Source organism: Varroa jacobsoni, unplaced genomic scaffold (assembly GCF_002532875.2).
Source record: "Varroa jacobsoni isolate VJ856 unplaced genomic scaffold, vjacob_1.0 scaffold_1285, whole genome shotgun sequence".
Classification (NCBI taxonomy): domain Eukaryota; kingdom Metazoa; phylum Arthropoda; class Arachnida; order Mesostigmata; family Varroidae; genus Varroa; species Varroa jacobsoni.
The window spans coordinates 4,154-19,352 of record NW_019214187.1 but is presented as its reverse complement, the minus strand read 5'-3'; the positions used below and the strand labels follow the sequence as shown (position 1 = coordinate 19,352).

The following is a 15,199-nucleotide window of genomic DNA, read 5'->3' as shown; positions in this document are numbered from 1 at the left end:
GACGGAGCCCTACCTTCTGCACGGTAGACAACAATTTTGAAAAGAAATCGCCGGCTTAGATTATTGTTGCAAAATTGGAAAACGCGAGACGAAAAGCTTCGAATTCATTGGCTGCGTTATTATATTAAATCCGAAATCGTTTATACTAAAGTCGCTTCTAGTTTTATTCTTTTTTCGAACATCCTGTACGCATATATATACTGAGAATGGGGTTGGGAATCGCACGGGTCTACGCAATCGCGCTCAGGATTTGCACGTAGATTAAACAGTCGAAAGGAAGGGGGCGGCGGGAAACCCCCTTACGGCTTTCGAAGCAATAACTCAATGGCACTAACAGTTGAGGTTTATTTACATGTATTAGAACTGAAATGTTACGCGTTTATTGGCTGAAGTTCTGCAAAAAGGCTTCGGAGTAGTGACAATGTTAGCTTTCAAATGGCGCCTGACCCCACCCAGGCGAATGAATATGAAGTTCAATTTTCTAAGACAAATAAGCACACGCTTCATTTAAAGCAAACATGCTATTATCAACTGAATTTCGTAATCAATGTAGGTGTAACTTGGTATCAGCTCTCAGCTGCTTCAGTTAATCGATGGTTTTCATATAATTTAGATATGACAAAGAAAGATAATATAGACCTGGCTTCAATTTCGATGTAGCTAAGAAATACTGCTCAGTTCTTGGTCATTGTCGACAATGCGTTCGATAGACTATGAGCAGACGCTCGATTGATTAACAGGGCACGTTTCTGATTAAGAACTTGTTTCCTGAGACCTGGCATACTCAAGAGGTCCAAATAATCACGCCTCCACTAACATTGTTCTGAAAAGGGAATTCCTTTTTTTGGGGGGGGGGGGGGATAACTGGCTTGGCATTACGTCCGGTGAGGGACTCATCTAACTGGTCCGTTTAGTTATCATTCTAGTTATTGACAGCACACGGAAGTTTAGGCCTATAAATAAGTTGAATTCATTTGGTATTGAAATCGAGAACTCCACATATTGGCAAGCCCAGGTTCACTTGTGACTCTATCGTAAATGTCATCATTTTACTTTAAGGTTATAACAAAAATATATAAAAAGCATCCTTCTTTCTGTCTTCTCAGAGAAAGTTAACATCTTGTGCTGCTCTAAGAACTGCGTAACCTTTGAAAAGATCTACAGCTATAAAATACAGGGGCTGAATGTATGATTGGGAGCCAAGATTTTGGAGCTTGCATATGCTTTAATTTTTTATATATAAAGAAGTATTTTCAAAAAGTTTTAAGAAAAACCACTGCTCACTGAAAGTGCCTTGTATTAGCATGGTAGAATTGCAAAAAAACTGAAGAAAGTCCAAATTTAACATATGTGACAGATATATATGTGTATTAGGTGATATGTACCAGACGCTGTGTTTTTGTACTTACTCGTTGAATTTGAGCGCGTGTTGTTGTTGGTGATGGGAGCCTGTCGTGTTTCCGTTGAGTACGTGATGTCCTCCGTTGACGCCCGACGCCCCATGATGTCCCCCGTGGCCGTTGGCGGTGAGACCGCTAGGTGGACTCAACGATGCCTGGAGACGCAGTTGTGTTAAAGCTCCTAATGCGCCAACGGCAGCAGCACCGCCGAGACGTTCGCGATGAAGCTCCCGCTCCCGCTCTCTGTCACGCTCACGTTGTTCCCGATTATGTTGATGATGATGGTGGTGTTGATGGGGCTGATGATGATGATGATGCTCTCGTTCCCGGTGCTCAGCGGATGTTTGTGGTTGCAGTGGCATGGGTCCATGTAGAAGACTTTGGTGCATTTGGTGAAGGACGGCGGGTGGAAGCGACGCGAGCGTTGATGAAAGAGGCGAAGACAATGGGGACGAAAGCGATGGAAGCCCCAGTGGAGGTTGAGGCGACGGAGAGGCTGCCGGAGAGCCTCCAAGAGGTGATAAAGGTGTTCTCAGTGAATTCAAAGCGTCATCAGGAGAACTGCGGCCGCTGCCCGTTTGGCTGGGAGTGTGACTGCCGGTGCCGGTTGTCTGACTGGCAGTCGTAGCTGGTGCCATTGATGCCAACGACGCCCCCAAAGGGCCGAGGGCTGAGGCAAGTGGCCCAAGTGTGGCCATGGCTAGGGGCGAATCCAGGCCTAGACCCTGACGTAACGCAGGTGGTAAATCCTGCCCGAACAGCCCCAGCGAGGGCGGCGCTGATGAGGCCAGCGCGCGGCCGGATCTCCCGAAAGGGGCGGAGCCAGGGGAGAGCGGACTCCCGAACGCCACCAGAGAAGCGGTGGTGGCGGCCACGGGGGGCGGCGGAGCACCGCTTTTGGCGCTGGAGGGCGGGGACGAGGACAGCGCCCCACCGGTCACATCACTCGCTGGTGACGGCGTTGATCGACTCCCCTGAAATCACCGGCAATAGTAATAATCGTCAATATATTAGTAATAACCTTTAGCCATTACAATAGGCAAGCTATCACACCGATTATGTTGCGTTGTAGCTAACGAGAGTTGGCAATCGAAAATATAGCCAAAAATGATGTGTTCTCTCATTTCAGAGCTATAAGTATTGTAGTATACCTACTATGTTTACAGTAGAACGTAACGCTTACATCCGTTGGTACTTCCATTTTGTGCAGAGTAGTGTAGGTAGAGGATCGGTGCAGATGGTCTTTGTTACCTAATTAACGCGACTAATTCTTTACTTTACTTTTTTCAGGTTTTGTTATTGCAAAATATGGGCCTTGATTATCCACTCACATAATTTTACGAACTTAATGCAGTAGCTTTTTTTGTAGACAATATCAGCTTTCAAACGCAACAGGGCGGAAAGAAGCAGCATCCAGTCGCCCCAGCCCCACCTATGTTCTCCTTCCGTTTTTCTCCACGCATTTCGTCTCGTCTATGTCCCACTTCTCCAAACGGAAACATCATCACCTCAATGGAGTTCCGGTGTCGCTGGCGAAAGCGAAGGCTTGTCTCGTCGCCTCAGCCTTTGAGTGCCTATTCTCATTTCTCCTCCTCCTCGGCCGCCTCTTTTCCCCTTACGCTCCCGCCACCTTCTTCTATTCCTCATCGTTTTACTACTGCTCAGAGAACCTCTTTCGGTCAGCTTTTTCGTTGTCGACAGGGAGAAAATGCACCGACAACTGCAACGACCCTTCTTACTATTACTTACTACGATGCTGATGATACTGTTGCTGGCGTTGGTGACGACGACTATTTCAGCATCGAAAAGCGTTCGCCGTGCGGCGATGAATCGTTGTCTTCTTTCGTCCCTGAGTTCCCCCTCAAATCCACGATTCTCATCTTCGTCCGCCACTCCATCCTTCGCATGCCGACCATGCTGTGCCCCCATTGCCTGCGTCGTCTCCTTCAGCAACTACCCGTCGCCATACCCAGTTCTAGCTACCTTAACATATCACTTTCTAAGACTCGCGATGAACTGTATAGGATGGCATGTCGGTGAACGGGCGCGCGCGCTGCTCAGGACAGTAGCAATGAGCTAGTAGAATGGATAATGGTACATATAATACTATGCCAGCACCATTTCGAGTAGAGGTCCGGAAGCAAACGTAATAGCACTAGTTCAGCGCCATCTCGTAGCTGCCGGCCCTTCGACACAAAACAACTCAGACTTAAAAGGAACACTCGTCCATCTACTAAGGCAAGATGTTCACGTTAATTTAAATTTATGATACAACGCGAAAGGCAACAGTTAGATGTAAGCTGGATGTGTAACTACTTCAATACAGTTAAGCTTCTGCTTTTACCTTCGCCCCAAAACAGCTAAACCTTTTCTGGGCTGGAAACTGTAGTCTTAGAAACGTCTCTAAAGAACCGAAAAAGTAACATAACAACTGCTTGCCGAGATAAAGCATAAAGGCAACCCCGCCGTAACTAATCTTAGATGTCCTATACGTCTTGGTGCTCCATATCCGAATACTAACCTCCTAATTTTTTAATTTAACTTTTTCATTACCAAACAATATTTTCTAAATTAACTCGTTTCACAGACCATTAGCATCTATTTTTCTTCAGTGCTGAATTTATGCCACGTCCCTCTCCGTTGAGTTCCCCATACCTATTTTTGGTGATATGTGGACCAGTAGCATCACGCACGCAACGATTATATTCCCCTTATAAATGTCACTGTTAAATAAAGATAATTGTACCGTCTTAAGTAAATATTCAGCATAATGGAGCGCTTATTATAATTCTCGGATTGGATCACAATTTCGACAAAAGCAGTTTCACAATGAGGACCAAAATGGGTAGGACAAAGGCTCGAAGCCAAAGGATATATTGCAGAATCAATTGGTTTGAAATAAATCAAAAATTTGAAATAATCATTATTAAACACTTTCCCATTACCGCCTACTTGGCGATACAAGATGGCTGAAATACGGCTTAAAAAGAGAGAGGCAAATAATAAACAGTAACAAATAAGCCCGTGGCTTGCTGATCTCACAACTGGTTCAAGTTGCCTTCAACCTTATTATTTAGGCAAGAAAATGCTTGCCACAAGATGGTAACACCATCGTGTAACATTGACGCATATTATAAAAAGATTGCCAGCTGTTTCAGGTTAAAGACAATAGTTTAAGTCTTACTAATAGTACATTATTGCAGTGAATAGGGTAAACAGTGGACTGTTAGTACGGCCAAGATATAATACTCCAATCGGTATACTGCCAGCATCCAAATTGGGGCTTAGTTCTTCGCGACTTAGTAGCTTAAGGAAGGCACACGGCCCATCAGATCTGTAGAATCACGAGACCTGGGGACTGCCCGGGAATGTTCGTCCAACCTGCTCTCTAGTAGAAGATAGGACGGAGATAAAAACGTCGAAACCACTAGCTAGATCGTCGCAGAAGGCAAGCAACTTTTGGGTGTCACCTGTAGCACACCTCCACCCGGCCCCAGCTTGTGGTCCGCGTGGACGCAAGGGGCGGAAGGGGTGGCTCGTTTTGAAAGTGTGATGGCGATGGAAAATTACTCGGTGGACAAGACAATCAGACAGGTTCCATGCGGGTAATAGGCGGTCATATACCGTATGAAAACCTTAGATTTTGACCGTAACGAACTTGGGGACTTTAGGAAGGAAGGGTGCCAGGGACGACGATGGACAGATGTGCGACAGCACAAGAACCTATGGAGAACTGTCACATACAGAGTCGCAAGCGTCGTGGCGCGTCGGAACACATAGCAACGAAACGTAGAATTGTTGGCGCACCGAGTTACGAATAGCGCAGCCGCATGGGAGAGACGAGAGCATAACGGAATTGCAGCGTGGCTGGTAGCGATGGCAGAGTTTTACAGTTAAAAACACAGACAACAATTCAGACGCGGTTAATAAGCCGTAGCACCTAGTCGATATATTATTAATCTTCGATACACGTTTTAGTCCTTACCCCATATGTACGACGCGATGCCCCATATATGTATATATTTTGCGTAAACAACAAAACCTTTAGTTGAAAGTATCCAAGTACTCTATACTGTCAGTCTAAATAGGAAAAAGTAGCAGAGGGGATGAAACTTAGCGTTAGGATTGTGTTCCGAATATTACTTTGATTCATATACGCACACATGTGATTTTGTATATACACATATACGTATATCTAACTCTTGCTACTTAACGTTTGTAAGTAGTACGTATCCAGAAGGAGCAACCCCGTGAGGTCTTTGAACTAGAGGCCTGGCCGTCCACGTTACCGCGTCGACGCTCGCTACAAACAGAGAACATATATTGCTGGCCATATTGCTGGTTTATGTAAAACGCTCACATAGCCGATAGAATATATAGGTTATACGTCGAGACTAGCTTCGTAAATCTCCTCAAATATGGACTTCTTAAAACATTACAAGTTGGAATAGTTGAGGCCGTGTTGTAGTGACACGAAAACAAACAGCAGTAATACGACCGGGAAACCGGAAACGGTAAAATGTAAACATAAAGTCAAACAACTAAGAGTCAAAAATCCGACAACATTGTTTGTTCCAGCTTTGTAACGGAAGAATATCATGATGATTTTATCGCTTCGGCGAAGATATGCTGGCAACGCATTGGCAAGTACGCCTAAGGCCAGTAGCAGCATTTATACCCAGTTGGAACGTGTAGAAAGTACAGCATGATCGAACCTATTGGCATTACTATACGGCTTCCGCGCATGCAATACCGTGTGTCGCAAATCTTATAGTTGACGACCGATGATCTTGTTTATAGTAAACGATAAGTGTTTTATTAGGTCCTCATATGCAATCGGTCAACGATAGCAGCTTGTAGCTTTCCTTCGTGCGATTCAAACGAAAATATACAGACTTCATTCGGAGTTATCTGTCAAATCTCGGCTGTAAAAGTAACCTAAACTATTAGAAGGCGCACAAGTAGAGGGCCTCGTATCTTATACAATGCTGTCAGGTCAGGGATCCGCAATCGAAATGCAGCTTGGAAGAGCCGATACAGAAACTTGTAGGTAATCTAAATGCTGATTTTTTTCTATTTAATAGCGACAAATTAACGTTGCCTGAAAGAGTAGAAAGTTGTACGGAAGATCATTGTAGAAGCCTTCGTCTAGAGAATCATTTAACTTTAGATAGAGGGGTACTTGAAAACTTTGAAACGAATGTGGATGTCAGTCTAACCTCTGCGTTCGTATTAATAATAAAGTTTTCGCGAGATTTCTAGTCTCGTTTTCCCGTTTTTGAAAAAATTAACTAAGGACCCAGTTTAGCATTCATTTTTTCATAATATGTTTTTTTTTTTTTATAATCACTTTTTTGCGGCTTCTGCGGAATGGGGCCGTTGTGTCTGGTTTACCTGTGTTTCAAAATATCTAATATCAGCAGCCCTTTCAGTAATATTAAAAATCAATAAAAATACATACAGTTTATCTATCTATTATATCTACTCCACTACAAAGAGTTTACGGTAGCTTCTTTGTCTTTTATCTTTAATGTCAATCTAGCTTTGCCCTGGACAAACACCAGTCTCAATATGAACCCAGTCCGAGATATGCACGGCCTACTTTTCGCGAGTAAGGCCAGACTAAGCAAAAGTGGTCTACATGCTTGTATCCTTGAAAGTATATTTCAACGTGACAGCAGTAAAACAATAAATGTTACATCTAGTTTACTCATGTGACAATGGGGGTGGACAAAAAATTTTGATCGCTCTTTTAAGCAAATCCTTCGAGGGATAATCCTTAGAAAGAGAGTTTTTTGAAAGAAACACTAAAATATCAAAAATATTTTATCAATAAATACAAAGTACCGCTTCTTTGACGGTCTTGCGGACATCAGTCGATAGATCTCGAGCACCTATCTATTCATTTATCTATATCTATTTATTCATCTACCTATCTATTCATCTATTTTTGAAGGAAACGCTCCTGGATGACAAGGACCCAAAACTTGGATGTTTCTATGCCTAACGTTCAGTTTTCACGTGGAAAATGCCGTTTGAAAAGTACAAACATAACAAAGTGTTCTATGTAGAAGGAATAATTTTTGCTCTAATTCATCGTCCCAACGACCCAATGACCCAACGACTCTCGACAAGCTGAGTAAAATAAATAGTTCGACTTAACAAACAAAAATCTCATCAACCGTATTAATTTTCCTATGAAATATAAAATGAAAATAGGTTTTGAGTGGCCTCCTGAGCGAATTTCTAATAAATGTCAATTAGAAAGTTACGTCACGCGTAATGTAAATGAAATCCGTCTACACTAGAACAGGCTGATGCAGTAACTTCTAAAGGGCAACGGGTTAAATATTCAGAAGATTAAATTTGTTAAAATAATGGCAAAGCCAGCAGATCCGTCAAGCTTGATACGGTACTGGGTGAAGCCCGCCGAACATCCTAGATTCTACTATGTTTCTGAATGATAGCAAACTCCATAAACAATATCGTAAGATGTACAAAAAATCGTGCAATATGTCTTTTCACCAAGTTGTCAGAAATTAAAACCAATAAGACGAAAATCAATTGAGGAGTACATGCTTTCATGTAACGCAAACTTTTTTAAAATAATTCCTTTTATTTTCTCCCTTACGAATACATCTATGGCGGCAGGATGGGTATGCCACTTATAGCCGTTTCTTGCCCACTGACTTGCCCGAGGCTGTATATGATAGGATAGTGACAGGATGTCTTATATCCTATCCTCAGTTTTGTTCTCGCGTTTTCTTTGATTCTTAAATTTTGGAAATATTTTGAGCTAAAGCTCACCCGATCTAACGTGACCGCCGTAAATTTAAACACATGATAAACAGACTAGTTACTTCTTTAAACGTAGGGCGGAAACAAGCTATCTTGAAAAGCTGCCGAACATTCTGGATTTCTAAGGGAACCACTGCCGGAAGAAACAGCTATGTTTGCAGAACAATTTTTGCCGGCAAAGGTTTGCATCATCTCTACCGTCAAAGTTAACTACTTCACATGGCTTAGCTTGGTGATGGTCACTCAATCCTTTCCAAATTTACGCCCCGCTTCCCCCTCATCCCCTGACGAGCAACATTGCCTTGTTCATTTGTTCTTGTCTCCCAATGAATGTTTCTTTTGCGCTTGAGCTTTACTTCAGGACGCTTCGCACCCGAATTATTATAAAATCACTAGAACTCTACGAGAAAACAACTGACAAAAACCTTTGTCGATTGGCCGGCTAAGGTCGTGAAAAAGGAGCAGATCTTAAAGGCGTCTCCTTTAACCGATTTTTCTATGCAAAATGACTGAGGGCTCCTACTCTAGCTAGATATGGCTATTATAAAATCAATAAAAACGTACAACTTTTACTAATAAGTAATTACGATAGATACAGCATTTCCAAAAGCGTACCGTTCACGCAAAAATACTACGCCTATCGGCAAAGCTGACGTTCTAATGGACGTGAAATCGTTCAGCAGGTGCGCTCTGACGCTACGTTTACACTGCGTCTAAGAATCTAGAAGGAGGTAGTTCAGTGTATTCGTGTAGTTTTTTTTTATGCCCAGAACAGCTACATCCGTATTTAGCGTTAATCATACAGACCTACTATTTTCACAATTCGAAATGCGGTATTTCTGTGTATGTTAGTATGATTCTTTCCTTTAATAAGACGTTCGATAGATTATAGCCCGAGTATATTTCCGTTGTGACCTTATTTCATAGACTCACTGTCTATGATTGGTTCCATAAAAAAAAAAAACGCATACGTCGCATTCGGTATTATCAAGCGAGTTCTACGAAAGGTAAGTACATCGCGATGACTATCCGATACGAAAAAAAAATACGGTGCCACTGGAACGTACTGACAGTAAGACGGTTATTCCGTAACCTTTAACACGAGCTTAACGAAATTACATGTCATATCGTCTCCAATCAGTCATCGAGAAACTGTACAAGCTGCTGCATCACACAGTGGACTCGACCTCAAATGCCCACACCCTTTGAGGCTTTTTGGTGATCCTCTTTATCAGTTTCATTTGTAACACGAAATAAACATTCAGATCTCCTTAGAGAACAACAAGCTTAATGTTCCAGAAATACAATGGTTTTGCTACATTGGAATACTTTTCTATGTTTCAAGTGTTACGTCCGATATTGCCATTGGTCACCAGACGGCAAATTCTCAACGTGAAACCATCTCTGTGCCTATGCTCAGGTTCGACCCTAGATTATAACGTGTTCCTAAGGTTTGCAGGCAAATACTAACCTATGACGAGGATGCACAGGAATGGCTGGCCATTACCGTAACGATTTATAGAAGGTTACTTTCCAAATATCAAATGCGCTGTCGGTTTGGCCGATGTGAACACGACAGAGCTGTTGTTAGGCTGTCAATCAATACTGCAAATTTTTTTCAACTTTTTTCGTATCGGTAACCATTTGTTTATCATCCCTCCGGCACAAGGTCGACAGGTGCGAATAACTTTTGTTTGCTCGCAGCGAAAATTAGAAGTGGGTCGTAAGACCGTGATAGGGGACGATCCACTAGCCCACATAGGCGAAATTACTTGCTTTATAAAATTCATCCCTAAACATCATTTTAATGACGTTTGGGTTTGACATGGTACCAAGGGCGCATTTAGTTTCGTTGCGTTGGCATAAAAGTAAGTTGGATTTTCGAAGCTGAAAAGCAGGATTTGCCCCTTTCAGCTGGTACTGACCGTTGCAAAGATGACCTGCGAGTAATGTACGGGAGGTTACGATAACCTTGCCAATCAACGAACACATCTGAGCACACCTGGACGGCAACATTATGTCAAACAACGCATGTCTCCTCCTGGACAGAACACTTGTGCAGATACTTTATCCGGCGGCGGATCCACAAGCGTCTAATTAGCTTTAGACACAGTCGACTTCGTGATTAATAATAATATGACTTCTAATACTTTTGTGGCAGAGTTTTCCGTATATAAACGGCAGTATCATACTCTTCTAAAAATATGGACGCGCAAGCAATGCACGGGATTCGATCCTGGAACTACCTCAATGTTACTTGAGCTCTTCTAAACCTCAAATCTCCAAACATTAGTATATCGTAAAGTAGCAGAGGCTTTGCGGTGGAATAGTTGCTTATGATACATTACGAACGTGTAGGTTATTTTTTCAAATTTTATGTATTTATTTTATGTGGCTATAAATTGTCACACTTATTAAATTATGCGGGGGCGCGCCACGCATAGGCCTACATTCTGTTTGACCTAGCTGGGCCGTAAAAGAGACCCAGTGGCTGTGTCGTGCAGCGAAAGTGCGTTCATGTATTTCAATTCCTGTACAAAGCGTTATCGCATGTTCGTTTTTCATCCTTTGTGTCGCTTCGAGTCTTCATAATCAGATCATGGATTAAAACGGTTTTGCTGAGATCAACTAACCTAGCGACATAAGTCCGCCGTAGAGCTAGACCTCAATTATACGGGTTAGCCGATCCCCAACTTGGCCCATACTTATCCCCTACTGCCTGTAATAGTTAGCGAAGTGCTGCTATACTGGACGCCCTTTCTAACGTCTACTGCCCCCGCCTCTACTTTTTTCTCTCTCTCCCCATGTACAGCGTAGAAGGCACCACTTGGGCCTATAACAAAAACAAGCAGGGAACTGCTTTGCTGCTCCTATCGCGTTTGCTACCTATCCGACCCTCTCCACCAGAATGCCGCTAGGAACCGTCGCTGCTGTTCTCTGTCTGGGCTGGCGCTAACCACGACTAACCCGCCTCTTTCCCCCTGGCCTAACCGACCCACTACACTCTGCACATCCCCACTCACTAACTCGTCGGCCAACCCAGAGTCTGCTAACCATCTGTGGCCACTCCCTTCCCACCATTCGTGGCGCACACCACCGCTATCGGCGGCAGCAGCAGCACATACTTCACTCGCCAACTCTCGCTCCGCCCCCGCGTCTCGCAAACGCGAGCGCACGGCGCCCTAGTTGCCCTTCTCCTAAGCCAGCCACAACCGAAGCGGAGACAGGCTTACATACACGTAGAAACTCGCACAGCCTCTTCTCTTGTATACCACATGCAGCTCCTTCTCTACATTTCGAGAAGAGGCTTTTCGAGGCCACTAGCGGTCGTCTCCGCTGGGGAGCTCACTGTTAGTGCCTTCCACCCCCCCCCCCCCACGGGTCATCGTTTGTACCACTGCCATTATACTAGCGACAGACGTACTATACAACAAACGCGACGTTTTAGCTACATTCTCTTCCATTCTCCCTTTTAGTTCTCCGATTCTCTTGTATGCTCGACTATTCCAATGGGCCTTGTAGTTTCACAATAGGAGGGTACACACGACGTCGTACTCGCTTGGCTCTCCGCCCGTTTCAGATCCGCCAACGGCAAGAGGTTGTCTTGTTCTCTCCTTAGATGAGAGATGACGTGAACTACCTACTCCATCTCTCACTCCCCATTCCACCTAAAGGCCCCCTCGATTCTTCTTTCTCTTCGACTCCTTGTGCATCTGCTTATGTTGACGTTAGAAGTCTTTATCTGCGACAGCCCTTCAGCAGCTCCTTCACTATATCCTCGGCATCTTCGACGGACGGCAGCCGGTTGCCGGGTTGCTTCGTCTAGCTGAGCGGCTTTGCTTAGCCTCTCTGGTTCCTTTGGGGGTCTTCCTTTCTTATTAGACGCCCTAATGTCGTCCCCTCACCCTTTGGCTCGTGAACAGCCCACCCTCAGACACGACCCGAGATCCCCTCTTAACCCCAGCTTTCCTCGTCCCTGCTTCCAAAACTCACACGCGCTCCACGGGGGCAACTGGACCTTACTGGCTGCTTGCTCTGGCTGTCCTATCTAGCTTGCATCCTGCGTCCTGCCCTTGCAGGCAAGCAGACTTTCTTCTTCCTCTTCTTCGTGTCCCTACACTATGGCGACCTCGCATCTCTGCTTGTGGTCTCTCCCTTTTCTCTCTCCACTGGTTGTCCCAACCCCTTAGATCCATCTATCCCCCCCCCCCCCCCGCCGCCGCGTTCATTTATTCTTCGTCGCAGCCGTTCTGGTATCGCATCTGTCCTATCTAGACTGGTATGGACAGCATCGCTCATTCTCTAGTCGTGCCAAAGATGCTATAATACCCTCGCTTGCTTAACATCCCATCGTTATGACTCAAGCAGCACCAGGCGCATGACTGAACCGCCAACCAACAGCCATCCCTACAAGCGGTCACCATTGGGGGCTGCTATTTGGGAGAGAGGCAAGCGCGCAGATCTATTTTTTACAACATCAGGACGGCTGGGAATGTGTCTGTTATGCTGAGTCACTGCCACCCCACTGGCTCGCTAAAGGTGGCACAGCTGCTTTTGCCTGATACCTGTTTTTCTCATAGGATGCCCTTCCCATTTCATTATTTAGGCGTAAACGCCTAAAGAGTTTATAACGCAAAACGAAGATCGTGACCGGACTAGGCATTTCAACTGGACGATCGCTGTGTGGATAATCACCCGTTTGCTTAGCTGTTTGCAACGGTTCACTTTCATAAGGCAGGACATTAAATACAGAATCTTCTGTAAGTCTTCACTGGCTCCTCGACTCCCCACTGGCGGACGTCCCCAGCGGCGCTTCTCAACTGCATGCCACCTTCACTAAGGCCGTTCGGGTAGAGCCTCTTGCATTCTTCTCGAGTTTTACTTCTGTTCCTCTAATGCCGCGTCTCAACGTCCTCTGATCTCAAAGACAAAGACACAATCCCCCATCACCTTCCCGCGATCCCCTGCAGTGCCCATCGGAACCATTCTCTTTCCGGGTGCCCATCCGTTCCCTTGCATCCGCCCCCCGTGTCGTCTTCACTGCTGGTGATGCCGCTCTTTTGTTGGCGGCTACTTTCCCCTGCCCTCATATATTACCCCTTTTCTGCGGATCGACGCCAGCTCTGTCCACTTTTTCTCGGTCGCTGCGACTCCCTGCCGGCGTTAGCCCCCATCGTTGTACGACAAGCCCAGCAAAGGAGACAACGTAACGGCTACAGCACGACCAAGTGGCACAGGGTTGCCGAGGCGCATCCCAAAAGGACAGCTCGAAACGAAGCAAAGAAGAACGAGAGGGATGATTGAGTCGTCGTATGGTAGGGGACCCCGCAGGGACGTCGTGGCTGGCTGTTTGGCGAACGAATGCGGGCTGTGGGATTTTGGGGGAGTGCTGTTGGTGGTCATCGGAATCTTGGATAGAAAGAGAAGGAGAGGCTGGGTCGAGTTTGGTTCTGGGCGGGCTGCGCATCTTAGATCACTGAGTGGTGTGCCAGTGCGTGAGAAGAGGGCGCTTCCATCGGAACCCTTCCTGGAGTGGTTGCAGGGTGGCAAACGTCGAAAAGAAGTATGCAGGGTCGGCCTAGTGGAGAAGGGGAACCATGGGCACGGAAGAGGATGCATCAACAGGAGTTTGCTGCCGCTATTACTACTACTACTGGCCACTCTGGTCCTTCTGGATCTCACTCTCACTCTCGGTGCAACCCCTCATTGGACCCCCCTGTGCTTTGGCCACTCGGACAACCAACCCTCTCCCTTTCGCTGTTAGATGGCCAGTGGACGCTGGCCGGCGGAGCCGTGTCGGCCACCCAGAGTGGGGTGGCGGGTAGCATCGAATGTGAAGTGAACGGCTATTGGTCGAAAATGGCCCTCCCGCCTCCTTGGTGGGCGCGCCCTCCCCCACACGCCACGGCGGCCTCCGAGTGGTGGTGGTGGTGGTGGTGGCATCTCTTAGCCCCATCCCCCCGTTAGCCGCCCGTTCACAACATCCTATACAACGCTCGCTTTAGATACCCCCTCCCTTCCGATTGCCCCGCGGCCAACGTTACCTCTTCTTAACCATTCGGCCGTTCAAAGGGGACCGAAGGTCTCATAGTACAACCTGCCCTCCTCCTTCTTCTCGACGGCGCGTATGCTACGCCATCCCAACGCACCGACAGTTCGCTTTTCGTATGATAGAGCTAACGCATGGTTAGGATGCCACGGACCCGACAACTGGGGCCAGACCAGTCGCCTGCTACCGTAAACCCTATATGTTGGCTGAGCTTCTGTCGAAGGGCAGACACTCCGCGGGGATGAATGGGGTCAACTGAGAAAGCCACGTTATGTATGGAAAGCAGTCAGCCCGCTAGGTAACACACTCCCAAGCAGCAGCGGACAGAATACGGCCGAAGTTACGGGACCACTAAAACTTCATCGAGGCTCGGGCTGTAGGGGGAAGAAAAATGCTAGGGTAGCAAAAGTGGGAAAACGAGGTTACTCTGACACGCAACGGACACACCCCCAACAATTGTAGGGCTATAGAAAAAAAATGAGGGGCTCGTAAGGGGTAAAGGCGGCCCCTTTGTGTGGCGGGAAACCGTGATGGAAGGCGGCAGACGGGGGGTTAGCCACCATTTCTCGATGGTGGCAGTTTCGATCATCCCATCCCATCTCATCGGTACTACAGCCAAGCCATGGAGGAGCAGGAGGACACCAAGAACGGCACGACCGAAAAGGGACCACCCCGCATGACGGGCCCCGAGCCTGTCTGTGTGTCAGTGTAAGTCGGTGTGTATTCCTCCTTGTGCCGCTGCTGCTCGGCTAGGTAAGCGAATGGCGGCATCGTTCTGCAACTTCTAAAATGTTAATTAATTAACAACAAAACATGGCGCCTTTTTTTGTATGTTACTGCATCGACGATGTAATACTGCGACTCGTATCTGGCTAGAAACCAGCAGTTTTTTTGCCTTTGAGCTTTCCTGGAGTAGATCGAAGACCTCATATGGACACTATATAACGCGTAA

The 15,199-nt window shown here is 46.1% G+C and overlaps 1 protein-coding gene across 1 annotated transcript in view; it reads right to left on the bottom strand.

The window, feature by feature from the left end:
- LOC111268439 (Aminopeptidase P) overlaps positions 1 to 2,476 on the bottom strand; it is a 61,988-nt gene extending 59,512 nt beyond the window's left edge. The window contains exon 1 of the mRNA XM_086971698.1: positions 1,410 to 2,476. Within this exon, the coding sequence (XP_086827824.1) occupies positions 1,410 to 2,098 (689 nt within the window). The 5' untranslated portion in view covers positions 2,099 to 2,476. The remainder of the gene's footprint in view (positions 1 to 1,409) is intronic.
- Positions 2,477 to 15,199: the final 12,723 nt, after the last annotated feature.